Genomic DNA, 18,571 nt, shown 5'->3' on the forward strand with positions numbered 1-18,571 from the left:
TGGTGTGTGTGTTTGCATGCGTGCGTGCGTGTAAATGTGTCGTTTTTTCATCTAAAAACGAAGTGGCAGCAGGTGGTGTCAAACATATCTCTCTCCCCCCTCTTCCTTGCCTGTTCCTGAGTTACAAAGGCAGGTTGTACTACAGCAACTATACATCTAGCACTCTTACAAACCCATCTCTCTCCCTGTGTCCTTCTCCCCCCCCCCCCACCCCCTCCTTCTGACAGAGGCCTCCATCTTGAGCTACGATGGCAGCATGTACATGAAGGTGGTGATGCCAACGGTCATGCACACAGAAGCAGAGGACGTGTCGCTGCGATTCATGTCCCAGCGCGCCTACGGTCTCCTCATGGCCACCACGTCCCGCGACTCGGCCGACACACTCCGGCTCGAGCTGGACGGCGGCCGCGTCAAACTCACGGTCAACCTAGGTATCGTATACGCCAACCGACTACGCCACGCAACGAAACCCCCCCCTCCGTTACGTGGCGCTCCTCCCCTTCCTTCCCCTCTCTCTTTTGCTCCCTCCATCATTATGTTCCACTTTTCTTTTGACCTTAGTTTGGTTCGGTTGTTGTATTAAAACATAGATATACTGTATGTATATACTGTATATAATAGATGCAGTAAAATGGTAAAAAATAAAAAAAGAAGCTTATTATTTTGATTTGCATGGAATTTATTGTGATTAATGTGTTAAGATATTTATGGTTTGTTGATTGAGTAACACTTTTTATAGTGGTTAACATTTTGGCGATATCAAGGCTATTCCATTCTAACGAAAAGTTATTGTCATTGATTGTTTGGCCCATCTTTTGAACAGAAACACCATAGTCATTGCCATAGTCCTGTAAAATAACAGCTTTTGAGATAGTCACAGCACCAATAGACTGAAGTATACATCTTCAATTTAAAGCTGCTGAATTCTAAGAAGCACTATTTCTATATGTAAACAAATAATTTTATAAGCAACATGAAGTGCTGTGACTTTCTAAGAGGTGACTTACACCAACTGATCCTCAGTCCATCATCTACAATAATCTAAAAAGACCAAATCTCTTCTTTACATCTCTCACTAACGTCACGTTTCTGTCTTAATTCGATTCAGATTGTAAATTTGCTTTTTGTTTTTGTTTTGTTTTCAATTTCCTTTACTGAAAATGTGTGTCCCTCAAAGTCTATATATTCTACACATCCTCTAGCTATCAGCTATCAACTCCATTTCCCCTCATGCTTTGTCAAAAGATGGTATTCACCCCTTCAAAGGCCTTAAGCCTGCGGCCCGTCAGGCGAACAGCCCGAGAACAGAGCCCAGCCAAACCTGCAGTTGGCTGCACCCCAGGCACCTTCTCTCTTTTTTTTTACAAACACTCCACTGTGTCACAAAAAGGAAAGAAGCATATGAAAAACAAGTAAACATCCAAACTATTTAATTCCCAACTCATACAGTATATCGTAAATGAGTTCCACAAGAGCTAATTCATAAAAGCTGCTGACATTAGGGTGGCATTTGTGACACACATATAATCAGTATTTACAGTAGATATACCTATAAATGCATATGCATTTAAGATAACACAACAAAATGTTTTTGCACACACAATTGGCTGGTCAAGTTAACTTGGAGATTTGTTAGAAATGTGCCCTTTTGGGCATCTTCGTATTTTTATGGTATATCCACCTTTAGAATAGTTACACCATTGAAATTACCCAGAAACACTCTCTTATAGTTTTAGGTTCTGTCACATACAGTAGTTTTTAGTCATTTTTTCTGTAGTTGTATAGTAATTGTACAGTAATTATTCAAACTGTACTATTTGAGTAAACTCTTGGTGGGATCTGTGCCTCTGCATGGTGCTGGTGCTGATTGGATCGCGGCTGTTCGCTCCCACTTTTCTGTTGCGGTTGACGACACATGAAAACACCAGCCACACGGTGACCAACCCAGAGTGTCCCTCGTAGGCACCCATACCAAACATGTCCCTTCACAGGGACCTTTATTAAAGGACCTAGCAAACAAGTCCATCCAATTGTATGTCAATTGTTTCCTCATCCAAGTTTTGAGGTCAATAGCTTGACAAATTTGCAGTTGTCTTAAAGCTAATTCCAGTGTCAAGTAAAATTACATGAAAATGATACAAAAATTGCACTGGAATTCAAAGATCCAAGGTTCCAATATGGATTGCTTTCACCTTCTTCTTGCTAAATATCAGACATATGATTTTAATAGCCTGTTTAGTCAACAAGCTGGTGTGAAGGCTTTGGAGCTGGAAACTTTGAGTTTGAACTCAAAATCAAGACCTGATAGAATCAATGCTGGGTTGGAGAATCTATGTGGTTGGTAAAATACAAGCGGCCATTTTTAAGATATGTTATGCAACATTGAAAACAGGACTACAGCAAGATTCAATTCTGTACCCCATGAGTGAAATTAAGTTGCTTAGTAGTGGTCACTGAATGTTTCATTTAAATTGAACACACAGCATCCAGCTAATGTCCATACCCTTATGTACCAATTTGTGATTTAAAAAAAAATACAAATTTGTGAACTTGTTTACTGTACATTTTTTAACTCCCTACCTCATATTTAATGCTACACTGCCAGTTATTCCAATCACGTGGTAGTAAAGCCTGTAGATTTGAAAGACCCCTTGAAACAAGATTTGAAAGACCCCTTGAAACAAAATGGCCGCCTATCTGCATGTGGACGTCCCCGGAAGGGTGGAATTCTTGTTTTTGGATGTCTGCAGCTATAACCTTGAAGGATGCAATTTCATCTGTCATTTATTCTTCCCCATCTAGACTGTATCAGGATAAACTGTAACTCCAGTAAGTTAACACTCAAGTTTCATTTTGCTCTTGATGATATTCTGCTGTTTAAAGAAATGTGTTTTTTAAGTGTGTATCCTGCCCCCTTCTCTTATCCTTGTGGTGTGGAGGATGAGTGTGTCGGTTCAGCCGGTCAGACCTTCAGTAGGTCTTGGACAACAGATACAACCTAACTGCAAAAGAGAAAGTGGTGATTTAATAATCTTGTTGGTTTTCTTTCACATTCAAAAAAGTCTTAATTTTCTCAAATGTGAGATACTTAAACACTTATATTGCATTTCTTGTTTAAAGTCGTATGTAGAATATAAGAAGCTAAACAGTTGTGATTCATTTTTTTAAATGAATCACTGAAACATGACTGAATGACTGAAATAGACAGCATCTTACTTTGCATGACACTACTGTAAATACCTTCTTACTGTATATCCTGCTCCCTCTTGTGGGTAGAATATAGCATACAGGATGAAAACATTTGATGGGCATAGCACTCTCTCCACGTCACTTATTACTGTATATAAAATTAGGAAGGACGTTTCTATTTTGGCAGGTTATTTTGTTTTAATTGTATTTATTTTTTTAAATTGAGATTACTAAATCACCACTCAATAATTACCTTATGCAATTCAATACTAGAACATTATTACATGCAAACAGAGCCTCACTGATGTACACAACAAAATTAGTATTTTACTCTATGTGTATTGATAACTACAAAATAAGATATTAGATAAATTAATATTATCTACTATGCTTAGCTGGTACTGTGTAATGTTGCTAATATAGAAGTAATAAGCAAGAAAACATATTTGGTAGAATAAGGGCTTGATATAGTATCTATGCATTATCAATTTCAGGCTTTAACGTTGTTTAAAAATGTCAATGGTTTCTTTCCGAAAACAATTAAATAAATGAAACAATTTATCTATTCATTTTACGCTAATCAAATAGTGTATAATTTATGATATCTGTGAATACTATATACTTGTTTGGTGAGCTCTGTTTGCATTCAAAGACATGTCTTTAAGAGTGAACTTTGGTATATGGCACTGGAACACACTCAGGTACATGAAGTGTTCATAATGTTTGCATTGAAGTTGTGGGGTTCTCTCTGGAATTATGATGAACATGAAATGCTTTTACTCATAAATAGGCCTTGGAAGCCTTCACTGGGTGCCTACATAGATTGAAAAATGATCATCTGTTGCATGAAAATCAATATTACACTTTAGTCTCTTGAGAAGGTAAGCATTTTTTACCTATTTTATCTATTATATCAAAAATACCTTTGTCACAACTTTGTTAAAAATAAAATCACGACCAAAATAACAGTCGCAGTTAGACAATAATTTTAGTGTCTGTGTATACACAGTATGTGTATATTTTGTGTGTTCATTAGCGTACAAGTCACAAACAGTTGCAGAGGTAACTTAAACAACCTCCAACAAACAACCATTCATAGGCACAATCACTTCTCCCCAGAAGCCTTGATTTATATTATTTCCTCTCAAAACATGAAGTGACAAGAGGAGTTTTGAATGCCAAGCATCTCTGAGCTCTTTGCTCTCAACAGACTGAAGAGTACTTGAGGACTGAGCTCTCTTACATAAGACATACATGCTAAGAGTGCTGCTCTGCTTTTAATGACAGTCATAGAGCGAGATAGATAGTAGGGGAGGGAAGATTGAGGACTACTCAAATGTTCACACAATGTCCCCTGCATGAGTGACTGTAGACATAATCATACAGTAGATATCTAAATACTTTAAAGTGTTACCAAGCAACCAGGGTTTTCAGCAATAGTCAAGATAATGCTCTGAGAATGTATAGGAAATATATTTCCATCCATTGACAATGCATTCTCTAATTCCCATTCAACAATTTCTTGAAATCCTTAAAAAGGCATGATAAACACTTCATTTAATGGACATCCAAAATAGAGATCAACCTAGTGTTAAGTCCCACCTTCACAACTTTTTTTTTTTTAATAAATTTTAACACTTCTGACTGACAGCACACACAAACAAGAAACCATCCAAATCAGTGCAGCTGGCTCGCCTCAGGGCTCTGTGCTTCGTCTATATGCATCTGCCAAAGCCGGTTTGTGGTGGCTGCTTCAAATCAACACTACACCCATGACAGGGTGAGAAAGCACAGGGGTGTCTCAGTGAATAACGTATTCCCATCATTATAAAGGCCAGACAAGTAGTGTCAGCTCTGTAAATCACAGAGATTTACTGACGCTGATGGGGATTGGAGATAAGCCAACCTGATGTACAGGCGATCAACTACTGGGGCTCTGCCTCGGTGTGAAACATAGTTAGCTTCATACTGGTCACTAACACTTCACTCTAAAGTCAGCTTGTATTGCTCTAGATGAAGATCCCATTGAGGGTCGATATGTTTTTCATTTCTCAGTCTCGCCGATAAATCACTGTTGGGAGCATCAGAGTTGTTCTCTTTTTTGGAATACAGTATCTACCATAACAGAGTAAAGCATGGGAGGACCACATTTTACCTATGATACAGTAAATCATGAAAGATCATAAGTAATAACAACCTTATACAAATAAGTAGGAGAATAAGAAGGAGGGAAGGCATTTCTAGACCCTTTTATGAGTAAAAGCTGTGTAATGGTTGCATTGACTGCAATGTTTTCTGCTGAATCCATATTATAAATCTACATTTCAGTGACAATCAAGGTGATGGTCGAGTGTGCATTGATACTAAAGAAGTAATGTTTTACCTGTATATGTGAATTATATTGTCCTAATATTCATGAAATATGTTTCTCCTTAACATAACCAAACCTTTGTTCTCCAATGTCAATCAATACACATGTAATTTGGATAGAGAGAAAAATATGTTCCCGAATTGAATAAAATACCTCAGGGACCATTTGAAAAATCTCAAGACGCGCCGCCATCCTTATCTGCGTGTGTGCCTCAAATTGCAGCTGCTCCTCGCGGTAGTAGTTCAGAATAGGCCCAATTTTTTCTAGCCCCATTGGTGGAAAGCAAAGGTTTGGTTTTAGACGCAGGATGACTTTAACTTTGTGACCAACCATCGTCCTCAGGCAAGGGACCAGAGACCCTGTATGCTGGGCAAAAACTCAATGATAATGAGTGGCATACAGTACGAGTGGTCCGCCGTGGCAAAACCTACAAGCTCACGGTTGACGATGATGTAGCAGAAGGTACTATATTACATCCCCTCCGCTACAGTCTGAAAGAGAGCAAATGTTATTCCACGTTCATTGTATGTATTGGAGATATGTTATGATATGCTGCTTTAGTATATCATTAGTTTTGGCCATAAAAGGGAAAGTTCGGCAACATTCTAAAATTACTTCAGTATCTCCTTGTTAAGTCATTTTTTTTGGAGTAAGTCATTTTGTAAATGCGGTCAGTCATCTCTTGAACAGTTATTTTGAATGTCACTTGGAGGATAGGACGTAGGGAGAGTTGACGAGTGAGAGTTGACACCTTTGAAATGTATTACATTTGCTTTGGTTTATCAAAAATAGGTCCTCCTTAATTTCAGCCCGTTTGTGTTAGTGTCAGACAGTGTTCTCTTTTCTTTTCTTTTTTTTTTTTCTTCTTTTCAATCCCTCCCCTCCAACAACCCCCTCTCCAGGCCAGATGGCAGGCGACCACACCCGCCTGGAATTCCACAACATCGAGACGGGCATCATGACTGAGCGACGCTTTGTCTCCGTAATCCCCTCTAGCTTCATTGGACACCTGCAGAGCCTCAGGTTTTCACTCTATTAAACATTTACAGAAACTTGGCTTAAAGGTTCCCTGTCCCCTCTGGAGCAGGAAAAGAGGAAAGGTGTACACTCGGTTGACTTTAAATGAAACAGTCATAAAAAAGACTCACTTCTTTTTTTTAAACCAGCTGATGAATTACATCGTGGAAGTCAATGTTTATCTTTAAATGCATGCAGGTCTTGCAAATGTTGGCGTCTTACACTAACTATAAAGTGACCGAAGCGTAACAATTACTTCAGTCCCGCTCTATCTTCTTCGTTTTCCCAGATTCAACGGCATGCTCTACATCGACCTGTGCAAGAACGGCGACATCGAGTTCTGTGAGCTCAATGCTCGCTTCGGCATGCGGTCCATCATCGCTGACCCTGTGACCTTCAAGTCCAAGAGCAGTTACCTGAGCCTGGCCACACTGCAGGCCTACACCTCCATGCACCTGTTCTTCCAGTTCAAGACCACCTCGCCCGATGGGTTCATCCTCTTCAACAGCGGAGACGGGAACGACTTTATCGCCGTAGAGCTGGTGAAAGGGTGAGCGGTAGTCTTCCTGGTACCAAGCCTTTTGGTAACCTGCATATTTTCTAAAAAGGCAGTTGCTTGTTCTTGACATGAACGTGTCACATAGACTGATCTGTAGACCCTAGATAGGGGATAGGTGGCGCCAAAACAAAGCCACAGCTACTTCACCAACAACACCCAAGAGGCTCACTAGTGCAATAGAAACCAATGCAATTTTGCAGTATTTTAACTTCGGTTTCCTTTTTGCTTTTATGCTTGCTTTGTCTTGTCTATTTTGTCTTTTTCCACTTTATTTACAGACATATTAAAAGTACAAAATATCTCCCTCCCCAAAACAACAACGTGGAGCAAAACTGTTTTCTGACCAAACGTTTTTGTAATCTTGAAAAATGAACAAGTAATGTACTGGTAGTGTTAACATTTAAAACCATGAGATGTGCAGTTGCGAGAGGTTTACATGTGCATAAGCACAATGTCATTGGTTCCTTGTAACTTAGATGGCTAGCTGTCACCTGTTGATGTGAATGCTGTAGCTGTGGTTAAATTGCCCGTTTGCTGGTTTGAATGTAAGGAATTACAGGCAAAATGTCTTGTCATATCATCTTGAAATGTTATTTCAACCTAACGCTGAACACTTTGGCGGTATGATTATTTATCAATAACCAAGTCCAGGGTTTTAAATCATTGTTCGCATACCATATTTCAGCTTTTTTCACTCCCTCTGTTTTGCTCGAAGGTTTGGTCTTACCGAGCTGCTACATCAGGACTACTCTTACTGTTGTCAAAGTTACATGCGACATCAGCCAGTCAAACAACAAAGTTGGTCGTCTTAAAGTCTATTTATGCATAAATCCATAGTAAACAACAAGAAAAAGTGGGTCACCACTGGACTTCTACGTTCCTGGTGTAGCAGGTTAAAATCAAGCTGATGAGTAATTTCTCACCTCCCTCCCTCCCTCCTACTGGTCAGACAGGCATTCACTGGCCTCCCAATGACCTTTGACCCTTGCAGGTACATCCACTACGTGTTTGACCTTGGCAACGGGCCCAACGTCATCAAGGGCAACAGCGACAGGGCTCTCCATGACAACCAGTGGCACAATGTGGTCATCACCCGCGACAACAGCAACATCCACACTCTCAAGGTGGATGCCAAGGCCGTCAGCCAGGTGGTCAATGGGGCAAAGAACCTCGACCTGAAAGGTATGGCAGTTTTTTTTAAAATGCATTTCACCTTTATTTCGACCAGGAAGTCCTATTGAGATAAAAAAGTATATTTTCCAAAAATGACCTGGGGATCATAAAATGGAAGTCATGAAAACACAATATAATGACACTTGGCACAGGTACTACTAACTGTCTTGAATTACTTGAAATGATCACTACATTGCCTGTTACCGTATAGTTTCTCAGGTACCATAAGAGTACAATTAACATATCAGACATTTCTGGTCACATTTCTGGTCATATGACATAACATGTTAGCACCAATGCACCCTGATGTCCACTATCATCCTTACCCGCCTCTGTCCAGGTGACCTGTTCATCGCCGGACTTGGCCCGGGCATGTACGGCAGCCTGCCCAAGCTGGTGGCTTCCAGGGACGGCTTCCAGGGCTGCCTGGCCTCCGTCGACCTCAATGGCCGCCTCCCAGACCTCCTTAATGATGCGCTGTTCCGCAGTGGACAGATCGAGCGCGGATGCGAAGGTACACCCTCCCTCAAAACCATGTCCGACTCGGACTTCAGCTCAAACTACAATCTCAACTACAAGCCCAACTACAACTCCAACTCCAGCTCAGGGAGCCCATTCTTCCTCCTCAACTCCAACAGTAGCTCCATCTCCCTCTGTCCGTACGGTCCCCCGTCCATCTTACTAACCCTGCTGGTCACCTCACTCACCCACACGGCCCTCTGTTAGACCAGGGCTGGACATTAAAACCCCCCAACCAACAACCCACCTAGACCCACTAATTATTGGCCACATTGGTCGCACATTGATGATGTCATCATCAGTCCAGCTCCCAGTAGTACAGTACCGTTTGTAGTACACACACAGCCAGGTGTCCTATTGTTCATGTTGTGTTTTGATTTATGATTTGTTTATTTTTTTGCTTTTGTATTGGTGTTTTAGGAGCTTGTGAGGGCTCAGCAAATCTTTATTGTGAATGACAAGTCTTTTTCAGCAAAGTGTAAGCAAGAAGTTATAGTGAACATATCGGCAGCTATGTTATGTACGGGACGGAGAGTTATGCTGATGTTGTCATCTCTGTATTTAAAATAATTGATTGTATGGGTATATATTGAGGTGTTACAGTTTGCATTATAGGCATTTTTGTCCTTATGCATAACTTTAGCAATATACTATTATAGCATAGGCCATGACTCTTTAGGTAATGACGTATATATCCCATTGGTATGAGAAGTGAACAAGTTGTATTAGCATTTACAACCATAAAGCTTCAGATATAATTTGTATGACTATGATATTAATATGCTGTTCTTCTTCACTTAGCAACAATGAAACTACAGAGAATAGCGTAATAGCGTCGAGATAAGACATTTTGGTCTCAATAGCGCCAGTCAGCAAGTCTTTATGCAGTGTCCGCACAAAACTAAAATGCCAAAGGTTTGTTTTGTGTTGATCTCAAATATACCATGCATATCAATTAGGCAAATATGGCCTGTTGAAATGTTTTTGCACTAGCATCAAATTTCATTCTAAATGCTTCAATTCTCTTTGGACCTTAAACACAATGCTTATTGTTAAATCATGTATTCCTTTTCTGTAGATTTTGGCTAGTGGACACGTTTTCATTACCAATAACTGTTTGCATGTAAATCTTTTTTTTTTTTCTGAGCATGTTTCTTTTGTGTGAAAGTTTCATATCATGCTTTTTAGTTCAACATAACTGTTGTGTATGCATTCTTATTGTTTATTTTTGTTGTCTTATTTTTGAATGACTATGTCAGAGAGACACATAATGGAACAATATGGGACATAACTAGTTTTGATTATTGTTCAGTCTCTCTCTACCAATTCAACAATAAGACCCACACAAGTCTTCCTCCCATCCCAAATCTGAATGTTACTTTGGGAGACAGCTATCTCCTCTATAGACCGTACTGTATGTGCTGTGAAAATATCAGTGGATTCATTTATTTTTCACATTAAAAGCTCATAAATCATATTTCTTTGGTCTTCTGTTATATCATATCCATAACAAAGAGAGTACAGTACATTTATTGTCATCATTGTGTGTGTGTGTGTGTGTGTGTGTGTGTGTGTGTGTGTGTGTGTACACGTGCATGTGTGTGTGTGTGTGTGTGTGTGTGTGCATGTACATTTTTGTTTACACTTATTATTTTGCTCAACCCTTGTCCTGGAACTTGTCTTTATTAAGATACATTGATGAATTACATATCTAGATTGATGTGACATCAAATCCAATTTTTTTTGTTAGGCTACATAAGATTCCAGCATGTATTACTGATTTGCATAGTGTAAGACACCAAAGAGTTCTGATCAATGGACAACAATGAATAGGAGGTTATGACCATGGAGTACCCTAGTTGTGCAGAGATCAGTGTAATACTGCTGTGCAGTCACTAGGTGGCGGTGATGCAACAGTGTTGTCGTTGGTGCCCGCCTGAGTGGAGGGCTGAGCCACAAGCTGAGCGTGGGTGAAGACACACTTTTTTCCCCCAACAAACCCACTCAAACCATGTTGATACCATGTCGATGAAGGCTGCTCACTGAGTCTATCATCGTACGTGTGTGTCACACCATACCCTGCATCATCTTGTGTGTTTTTCCTCAAAGCCATCCAAAACACAGTCGTACTAACATGTGTTCACATTACCCGTGATCGAATCCATGAAGGTCTCATATGACATTATGCATAGAACGACAGATTGTGTAAAATACCTGTGGAGGATTGAGTTAATATTTGATGTATGTCACAATGGAAACATTGCATTTTCCATCGCTCTTCTTTGCAGGTCCCCATGCAGATGTCTGTATGTTTACTTTTCCCATTTGTCACTTGGACATAAATGTTTTAAACTCAGTGCATTTAGACAATGTGTAATGACTGAACAGGTACATTTTTGATGTGCAGGTTGCAGTGCATCAAGGAAGTAAATTGTACTAGCTATGTCACTTGTGCACTGCCCTAAAAGCTTCAATATTCTTTTTCCATACAAGTTAGAAGTGGTTTAGAATACATCAATTGAGGTGAAATATATAGTGTTTCTCAATAAGCTTCACAATCTCAAAACCATGTTTCATCGACATGCTTTTGTGTTTTGTCCCCATATCTGGTCCATCTCACTCTCCTTATTGTTTCCTTGGTCATGGTAGCGTAGCTTCGACCTCTGAATCCCCGACCCTTGACCCCCTTCCTTAGAAAGTCAGAGGGCATGTCAATGTTAGTAAAGCACTCGCTTTATTAACTGACGTCATCGGCCACCTACTAACCTTATTTTATCGTTTTCGCTTTTCTGTTCTTTTTTCGCTAACAAAGTTGGTTTCACCAAAGCTGACCTTCAAGGTAGACGGTTCAAATTCCATTCTGAGCTTGGCCGAAAGATGCTATGTGTAATGTTATGTGTCACCTCTCTGTCTCTATTCAGAAAAATGTCCAGGGACAAGCACAATCTACTATGTCCAATGATGATATAAGCTTCTCTGTGGCTGTGCGCTTGGTATAAAATGGTTCACTTCTTGAAATCTGTATAGGGGCTGCGACTACCACGGGCGAACCGTCACCACGCTGAAAGGCAGGCAGGGAGACAGGCTAATGGCTGCAACGGAGAGTGTTTGCATAAATAAAACATTAGCAGGGGCCTGTATACAGTAATTATATCTGCAGATCTTGTTTTTCTGTATCAGCCCATGTTCTTGTTTTATGTTAATGTTGTTCGATGGAGAGTGCTGCCGTCCTCAGCTGTCTGAGCTGCGGCACTGAGGAATCCATTAAGTGTTGCACCATGGGTCACCACACGCGCGCGCGGGCACGCACACATGCGCACACGCACACACACACACACACACACACACACACACACACACACACATACAAACACACCACAGCTTTTAAGCCCTGAGTGTGGATCCCCTCTGATTGGACAGTGTGATTAGCACTCTAATTAAAGGGATGGTCGTGGCGTAAATTCAATTTGAGATTCCGACAGTACTGACAGCGATTTTAATTAGGATGCAAAGGGGGCACTCTAAACACAATCAATGAAGGATGGCAATGCTGCTGATGGTGTTTTTCAAAATGTACCCACGCTCTCCTGTCCATTTCAACAATGTATTATGCTTTTATTTGTTACTATTTGCTTGTAAAAAATAATACAGTATTAAAAAATAATTTATACAGTAAGCCCAGTATCAAGAAACATAATCACTGATATAGCCAAACAAAATCAACGGTAATTTTGTCCCCTTGAGAGAATAGTTTTTACTGGCTTATATATTCAGCAATATAATCAGAACAATTAACTATCAGTTATCAACAATTGTACATTTGTATCGCTATGTCTTCATGGATTTACTTAAAGAGTCAATCAAATTCTTTCTTTTTAGATGTGTAGGTATAACAGCCATTAACAGTAATTACAGAAAGATAAATATTTTCGGTAGCAAAACAATGAAGTGAATCATTTTATCTCGCATAAATCTAAGTCCCATTGCACTTTGCATTACACAATAAATGCACTTTTAGCCTTCTATGATTTCTTGTTTTTACTTCTAGTACCTTTTATTTTCATAATGGTCTTGCACAAGAAAATTGCACTTAAACGCAGTTTATTTGCAGTTATCTTTTTTTCACATGGTTCTCCGTTTCCTGTGGGAATGCTGTCCCGATTCCCACTGAATTGGTTTTGCACTGCTCAGTAAAAGGCTGCATTCCCTCTTCGACACGTGTGCAAAAAAACATGGGATGAGTCCGTTTAAGGTGATGAGCCTTGAGACTTCAACCTGGGCTGTGTCTCAATACTCCCAAAATGGCTTCCTCTCCTCGACACCTTTCCTACATTACCACTGATAGGTGAAAGGACCGGATAGGTATGCATCTCTGGCCCATCCTACCAGATCAGTGATACTGGAGGAAAGGATGCAAGAAAAGGTCTTGAGGAAAGGACGCAAGTTCAAAGTATTGAGAAGTATCCCTGGACTGGATGCCACTATCCCAGAACATTTATAACAAACGCACATACATTTGCTATGTGTTGGACTTTGCTATAAGATGTTTTGTCTTTTTTTCTCTTCTTCCTATCCATGTTGTACCCATGTGGTAACTCTTACCCAGTGTCTCGTTTGACTGGTCTTGGCTACGGCGGGTGGGGGGAGAACACATCTGGGTCACACTTCATCTTACATTTTCGGTGGCTCTAGAACTGTGTGTATTCACATGGTGCAAACCTAACCAGACCTGGGTCAAAATAGGATTTGTTTTGTTTGAAATACTTCAGGTGGGCTTGGTTTAGCTTGTCTGGCGTAGTGCAGACAATGGAATCATAGCACCTTTTGCAAGCGTGCTAAATCAAACTCACCTTAGGTATTTGAAATAAAACAATTACTATTTCGACCCAGGTCGGGTGCTAACATGAGCAGGTGCAATGTAACTACAGTGTAGCTACATCTGGTAACATGCTTGTACTTCTTACATAATGTGCTTACACATATTGACCACATGTGTTGCTTGTTTAACTTTCAAAGGTTTGCTGACAAACTCACAACAACCTCACAGGAACCTCTACAATCTAAACTCAAGCAACATTCTAACAACTACAGGATGTGACAATATGCACCTACTCTGTAGCTACTCTGATCCTGTCGATGTTGTTACTGTGTAATAACACAGTTGTTACAGAGCCACCCGGTATGATAGAATGGGACCCCAGTCGGTTTCGCTCCTGTCTGAATCAACCAGGTTCCTCATCACCAGCCATGTTGAAAACCGTCCAGTAACTGTGATATGTCTGTGCACTAAGTCTTACTAAAACCTACTCGGAGGGAATGCCATGTGTTTTTTTCTTCCGTTTGGTGTAGTTTCTATGATAACACCTTTTTAAGAGTTCATGTAATGTAATGTCACCTGTACTAACCTGACTTGCATGGCACACTGACGTGCACTGACACCTCTGCATGGCAACACCTGTTGGGAAAACGTGCACGTGCATCCGTTGCCCGGGTATCACATGGCTCTGCTTTGCCACCGTAGGTCCTAGCACCACCTGCCAGGAGGACTCATGTGCCAACATGGGCATCTGTATCCAGCAGTGGGAGAACTACACCTGCGACTGCTCCATGACGTCCTACACGGGCACCCAGTGCAATGATCGTGAGTGCTATTTGACTTTGACCTCTATATATGCACAACACACACACACACACACACACACACACACACACACACACACACACACACACACACACACACACACACACACAAACACACATATCACACATATATACACACCAGCGACTGATCCTCCTCAACGTACACAGAGTGCAATGGTTGTAAATACTGTTAAGTCTCATCTTCTTTATCTAACACACAAACGCACACACACACACACACACACACACACACACACACACACACACACACACACACACACACACACACTACACCTTTCACTGCCCAATGACCGACCGTCACTATAAACCCTTGGACACACACAAGCACGTCCACTTGTAGACATTTTCATCCTATGAATATTTAATATATGCATAAACCCAACTCAAATGGAATCGTCCTCAGTCCACCTTTCTCAGTTCTAGACACTCAGCTTTGAGGAGCTTGAGGAACATGTCTCCTGATGCTCCTATTCTAGCTCCAAAAGCGTGGCACATTTTCATGCTTAAGTGGATTCCCTCAGGCTTGTGTGGTTTGAGGTTTTCAGAACAAATCACAAATTAAATTCAGACACTCTCTCATATTGTATATGCTGGCGCATGCACACCCACGCAACCCCCCACACTCACACACACACACACACACACACTCACACACACACCGGTCTATTTGCATCACATTTCATTCTGCTGTGACCCGACTCGAAGCATCAAAAGATAATCGCTGTTTCTTTCCTCTCTGGGGTGTGTTCATAGACTACACTGCAACTAGGGCTGCTCCCACACTTACCTCATTCTGGAGCTTGCAGTACCAACACTCTCACCTCAAATCAGTCCAAGGTAGTCCTCGGTATAATAGTAAAATAATAAGTATAATATTACTTTTCTGGTAGACTTAGATGCTTCCAGTTTTCAAAAAAAGACACATTTATCCCGGCAGTACAGTTGTTCCTATCTTAAAAGGAGTCACTGCATAAACATTGCTAAAGCAGAGTGAAGTGCGTACAGCTCTAAACCTCTCTGGTTTAGGCCTATAATACAGTCTTTAAGTCCACTATTGATTTTCTATGGGTAGCAAAACTTTGCAGTCCACATGAGGCTCTGTAACCAGTGTGCAATTTAGATTTCATTGACTTGTGAATTCATTGGGCTTATGCATGTATTCATCCCAACCATACACTTGAGAAATCTCAGGTTCAGGAAAATAAACTAATCATTCTGGGGTTGCTTATAATAGCCGGCGGCTGTGAGCTTCATTATGGGGTAATTTCACATTGATGTAAACGAATATAGTATTTCTAAAATAATGGGCTCGGAGGGGCTCATGTTTAGCTATGGGGGTCATGTTCGCTTAAAACACTTAGTGGTCTCAGGATATGTCTTTGCTTCTCTGTGCTGTGAGCTGTCTCCTAATTAACGGCTGACTCGAGTACTGGCAACCCTTGAGGAGGTAAAGGAGAAGGCTCAGGAAAGCCGTAGGCTGTTGTAAGTCGCTTTGGATAAAGGCGTCTGCTAAATGCCATACATGTAAATGTAAATGGCTGGAGTCTTTTTAATGTATGAAGATACACACAGCTGCATGGTGCTCACACATTCACATACGTATTTACATGTATGTGCAAACACACGTATGTTTTTACACGTGTACACACACAGCCACAAACGGCCACACACACACACGCGCGCGCGCGCACACACAACCACCTCTGTATGAGCCACAGTATGGCAGAGGGATGATTATAGAGGATTGGCCTCTTCTCTTTGCCGCTGCTGCTGCTTCTGCTGCTGCTGCTGCGACAGCTAAGTTGACCTTCCTGAGATTTAAGACTGACGGGTGGAATTGTGCTTCTTTGTCGCCCCCCCTCCTTCCCTCCCTCCCTCCCTCCCTCCCTCCCTCCCTCCCTCGCCTCCCCTCCCCTCCCGTCCCTGTGACAAAGAGGCTAGACTCGTCGTATTTCCTGCGAGCGGGAGCGCTGAATCAAAAGCGGGTTAGTGGAGATATGGAGTGACTTAATTGAATAATTCCCAGAGAGTAATGTGTGTGTCAGGTGTGTCAGGCCTGCCAGTCTCCCGCTCCGCCGGATAAGGGAAATGACGACTGGGAATGACAGGTAGTGTTGGGTTGTGGCGTGGCTGAGCCGTCGCTATGGCCATCGATAGGCTATTGTTAGGTTATTCCCTGTGTGCCTGAGCGTACCAATCTACCAGGATGGAGGCTGACTGACAAATGACACATTTTGAGTGACATCACAACCTGGGGGTACAGTGTTTGACATAAAGCACTCCGGTGAGTGAGTGAGTGAGTCAGTCAATAAATCATACAAATTTATTTGTATAGCACTTTTTACATTTGTCATTTGACAAATGTCACAAAGACAAACACCAAACCATAGACCCCCAAAAAGTAAGCCAAGGGGAAAAAACTCCCCAGGGGGGAGGAAAATATTGTGCACAGTGGCAAGGAAATACTCCCTGGGAGGAAGAAACCTTGAGAGGACCCATTCTCCTCTGGCTGATCAGGTGCCGAACTGTAAACTATTGTGGCATGTGGTGTGGTGCAAGACTTCAGGGATCCATAGTGAAGAGCAGCTTCCTGGTGGGAACCAGGTGGGGCGGCAAGGACCAGGATAGAGGGAGGGGTAGACACAGCCTGGACGAATTCAGGTGTGTACGTGCGTGTGTGTGTGTGCGTGTGTGCGTGTGTGTGTGTGTGTGTTTAGTTTCATTGATTTGAATGCCTCTGACAGTGACTAATGGGAGCCTAGTGAGGCAATTAACTGTTCATTCTTTTATAATTACGACTCAAAATGGCCGTAAGTGCCTTAACATTGCACCAGCAGAATATTTCACCACTAGGTGGCAGTGCATTATCATACAGTCCGCATGAGGACTGGGAGAGAGAGAACAGGCAAGCAGAGCAGAAATCAAGCGCACTCTCCTTTTCCTTCAATAATAAGCTTAAACACTGACTGAGGCATTCTTATACAATTCCAGTCAATTGACTTAAATAATCTATCACATTGATTCTTTCTCAAGCTAATGACAATACATGCTTTTTCTCTCCATCCTCAGACTATTTAATGGTACATTTTAGAGATCCATTTAAGCCAACACGTGAATACAACACATTCCAATCGGATGAAGATATCATGGTCTTTCTAGACACAATTCATGTCTTATTCAATAATAGAACAGAATATAATAATATAATAGAATATGATTGTGGATCACAGACAGCCTCTCGCCAGTGTCCTTACTTTGTCTTGCAGAGTTCATCACCATGCATTATATGGATGAATTTACAGTAAGGTACCAGTAACAGGTACTCTCCAGCTAATTAGAAATACAATTCTAAAGCCAGTTAGGGATTGGTGAACTCTGCCAGGGATTGGTGGCGCTGACCCAAATCCGTGGAGGTAGCTAACCTACACAGTATATTAGAATGGGTCCCCCGGAATGAACATTGTAATGGGAGATTAGCCGGCAGGTTTCTCTATCGGTGTCTTGTTAATCCGGCTATTGTAACCATGATAATCTGAGAGATGGGTGGCTTTGGAGTCGGGGCCAGTTTATTGAACCTGGCTAGCATGCAAAGAGAGTTCTTTCTTAATCCTGCTCTGTACTGTATGCATTAGCACACATGGATACACACACACACACACACACCATTTTTTTTCAAGGACTTTGATGTTATTGTGAGGGCTGTGGAGGGCCTCAGGCCTGTTGACAAGTCTCATTATTCAGTGGTAGTAATTGAATTAGGTCCTTGCCATCAGTTACCCCACGAAAGGTCCTCAAAAGGTCACACACATTGTTCATAGATGAGACAGAAAACAGACAAAAAAAAAATGACACACATAGACACATACACATACACACACACACACACACACACACACACACACACACACACACACACACACACACATACATACATACAGTACACACACACACACACACTCTCAACCCAACCATGAATCAGTGTGCGTGAGTCTCCCATTTGTAAAGGCATTAGGGGGTTCATCATTTCAAAATATTTCACATTCTTTATTGTGTTTGATGAGACTTCAGTTCAGTGCAAAAGC

The 18,571-nt window shown here is 41.3% G+C and overlaps 1 protein-coding gene across 1 annotated transcript in view; it reads left to right on the forward strand.

The window, feature by feature from the left end:
• nrxn3a (neurexin 3a) overlaps positions 1 to 18,571 on the forward strand; it is a gene marked incomplete at both ends in the record, with an annotated part of 268,162 nt that overhangs the window by 91,787 nt on the left and 157,804 nt on the right. Inside the window, 8 exon segments of the mRNA XM_083683801.1 lie at positions 228 to 431; positions 2,803 to 2,829; positions 5,903 to 6,022; positions 6,463 to 6,583; positions 6,867 to 7,127; positions 8,128 to 8,318; positions 8,650 to 8,823; positions 14,350 to 14,469. Coding sequence (XP_083539927.1) covers positions 228 to 431; positions 2,803 to 2,829; positions 5,903 to 6,022; positions 6,463 to 6,583; positions 6,867 to 7,127; positions 8,128 to 8,318; positions 8,650 to 8,823; positions 14,350 to 14,469 — 1,218 coding nt within the window.

This window comes from Argentina silus (assembly GCF_951799395.1).
Source record: "Argentina silus genome assembly, chromosome: 13".
In the NCBI taxonomy this organism is placed as follows: domain Eukaryota; kingdom Metazoa; phylum Chordata; class Actinopteri; order Argentiniformes; family Argentinidae; genus Argentina; species Argentina silus.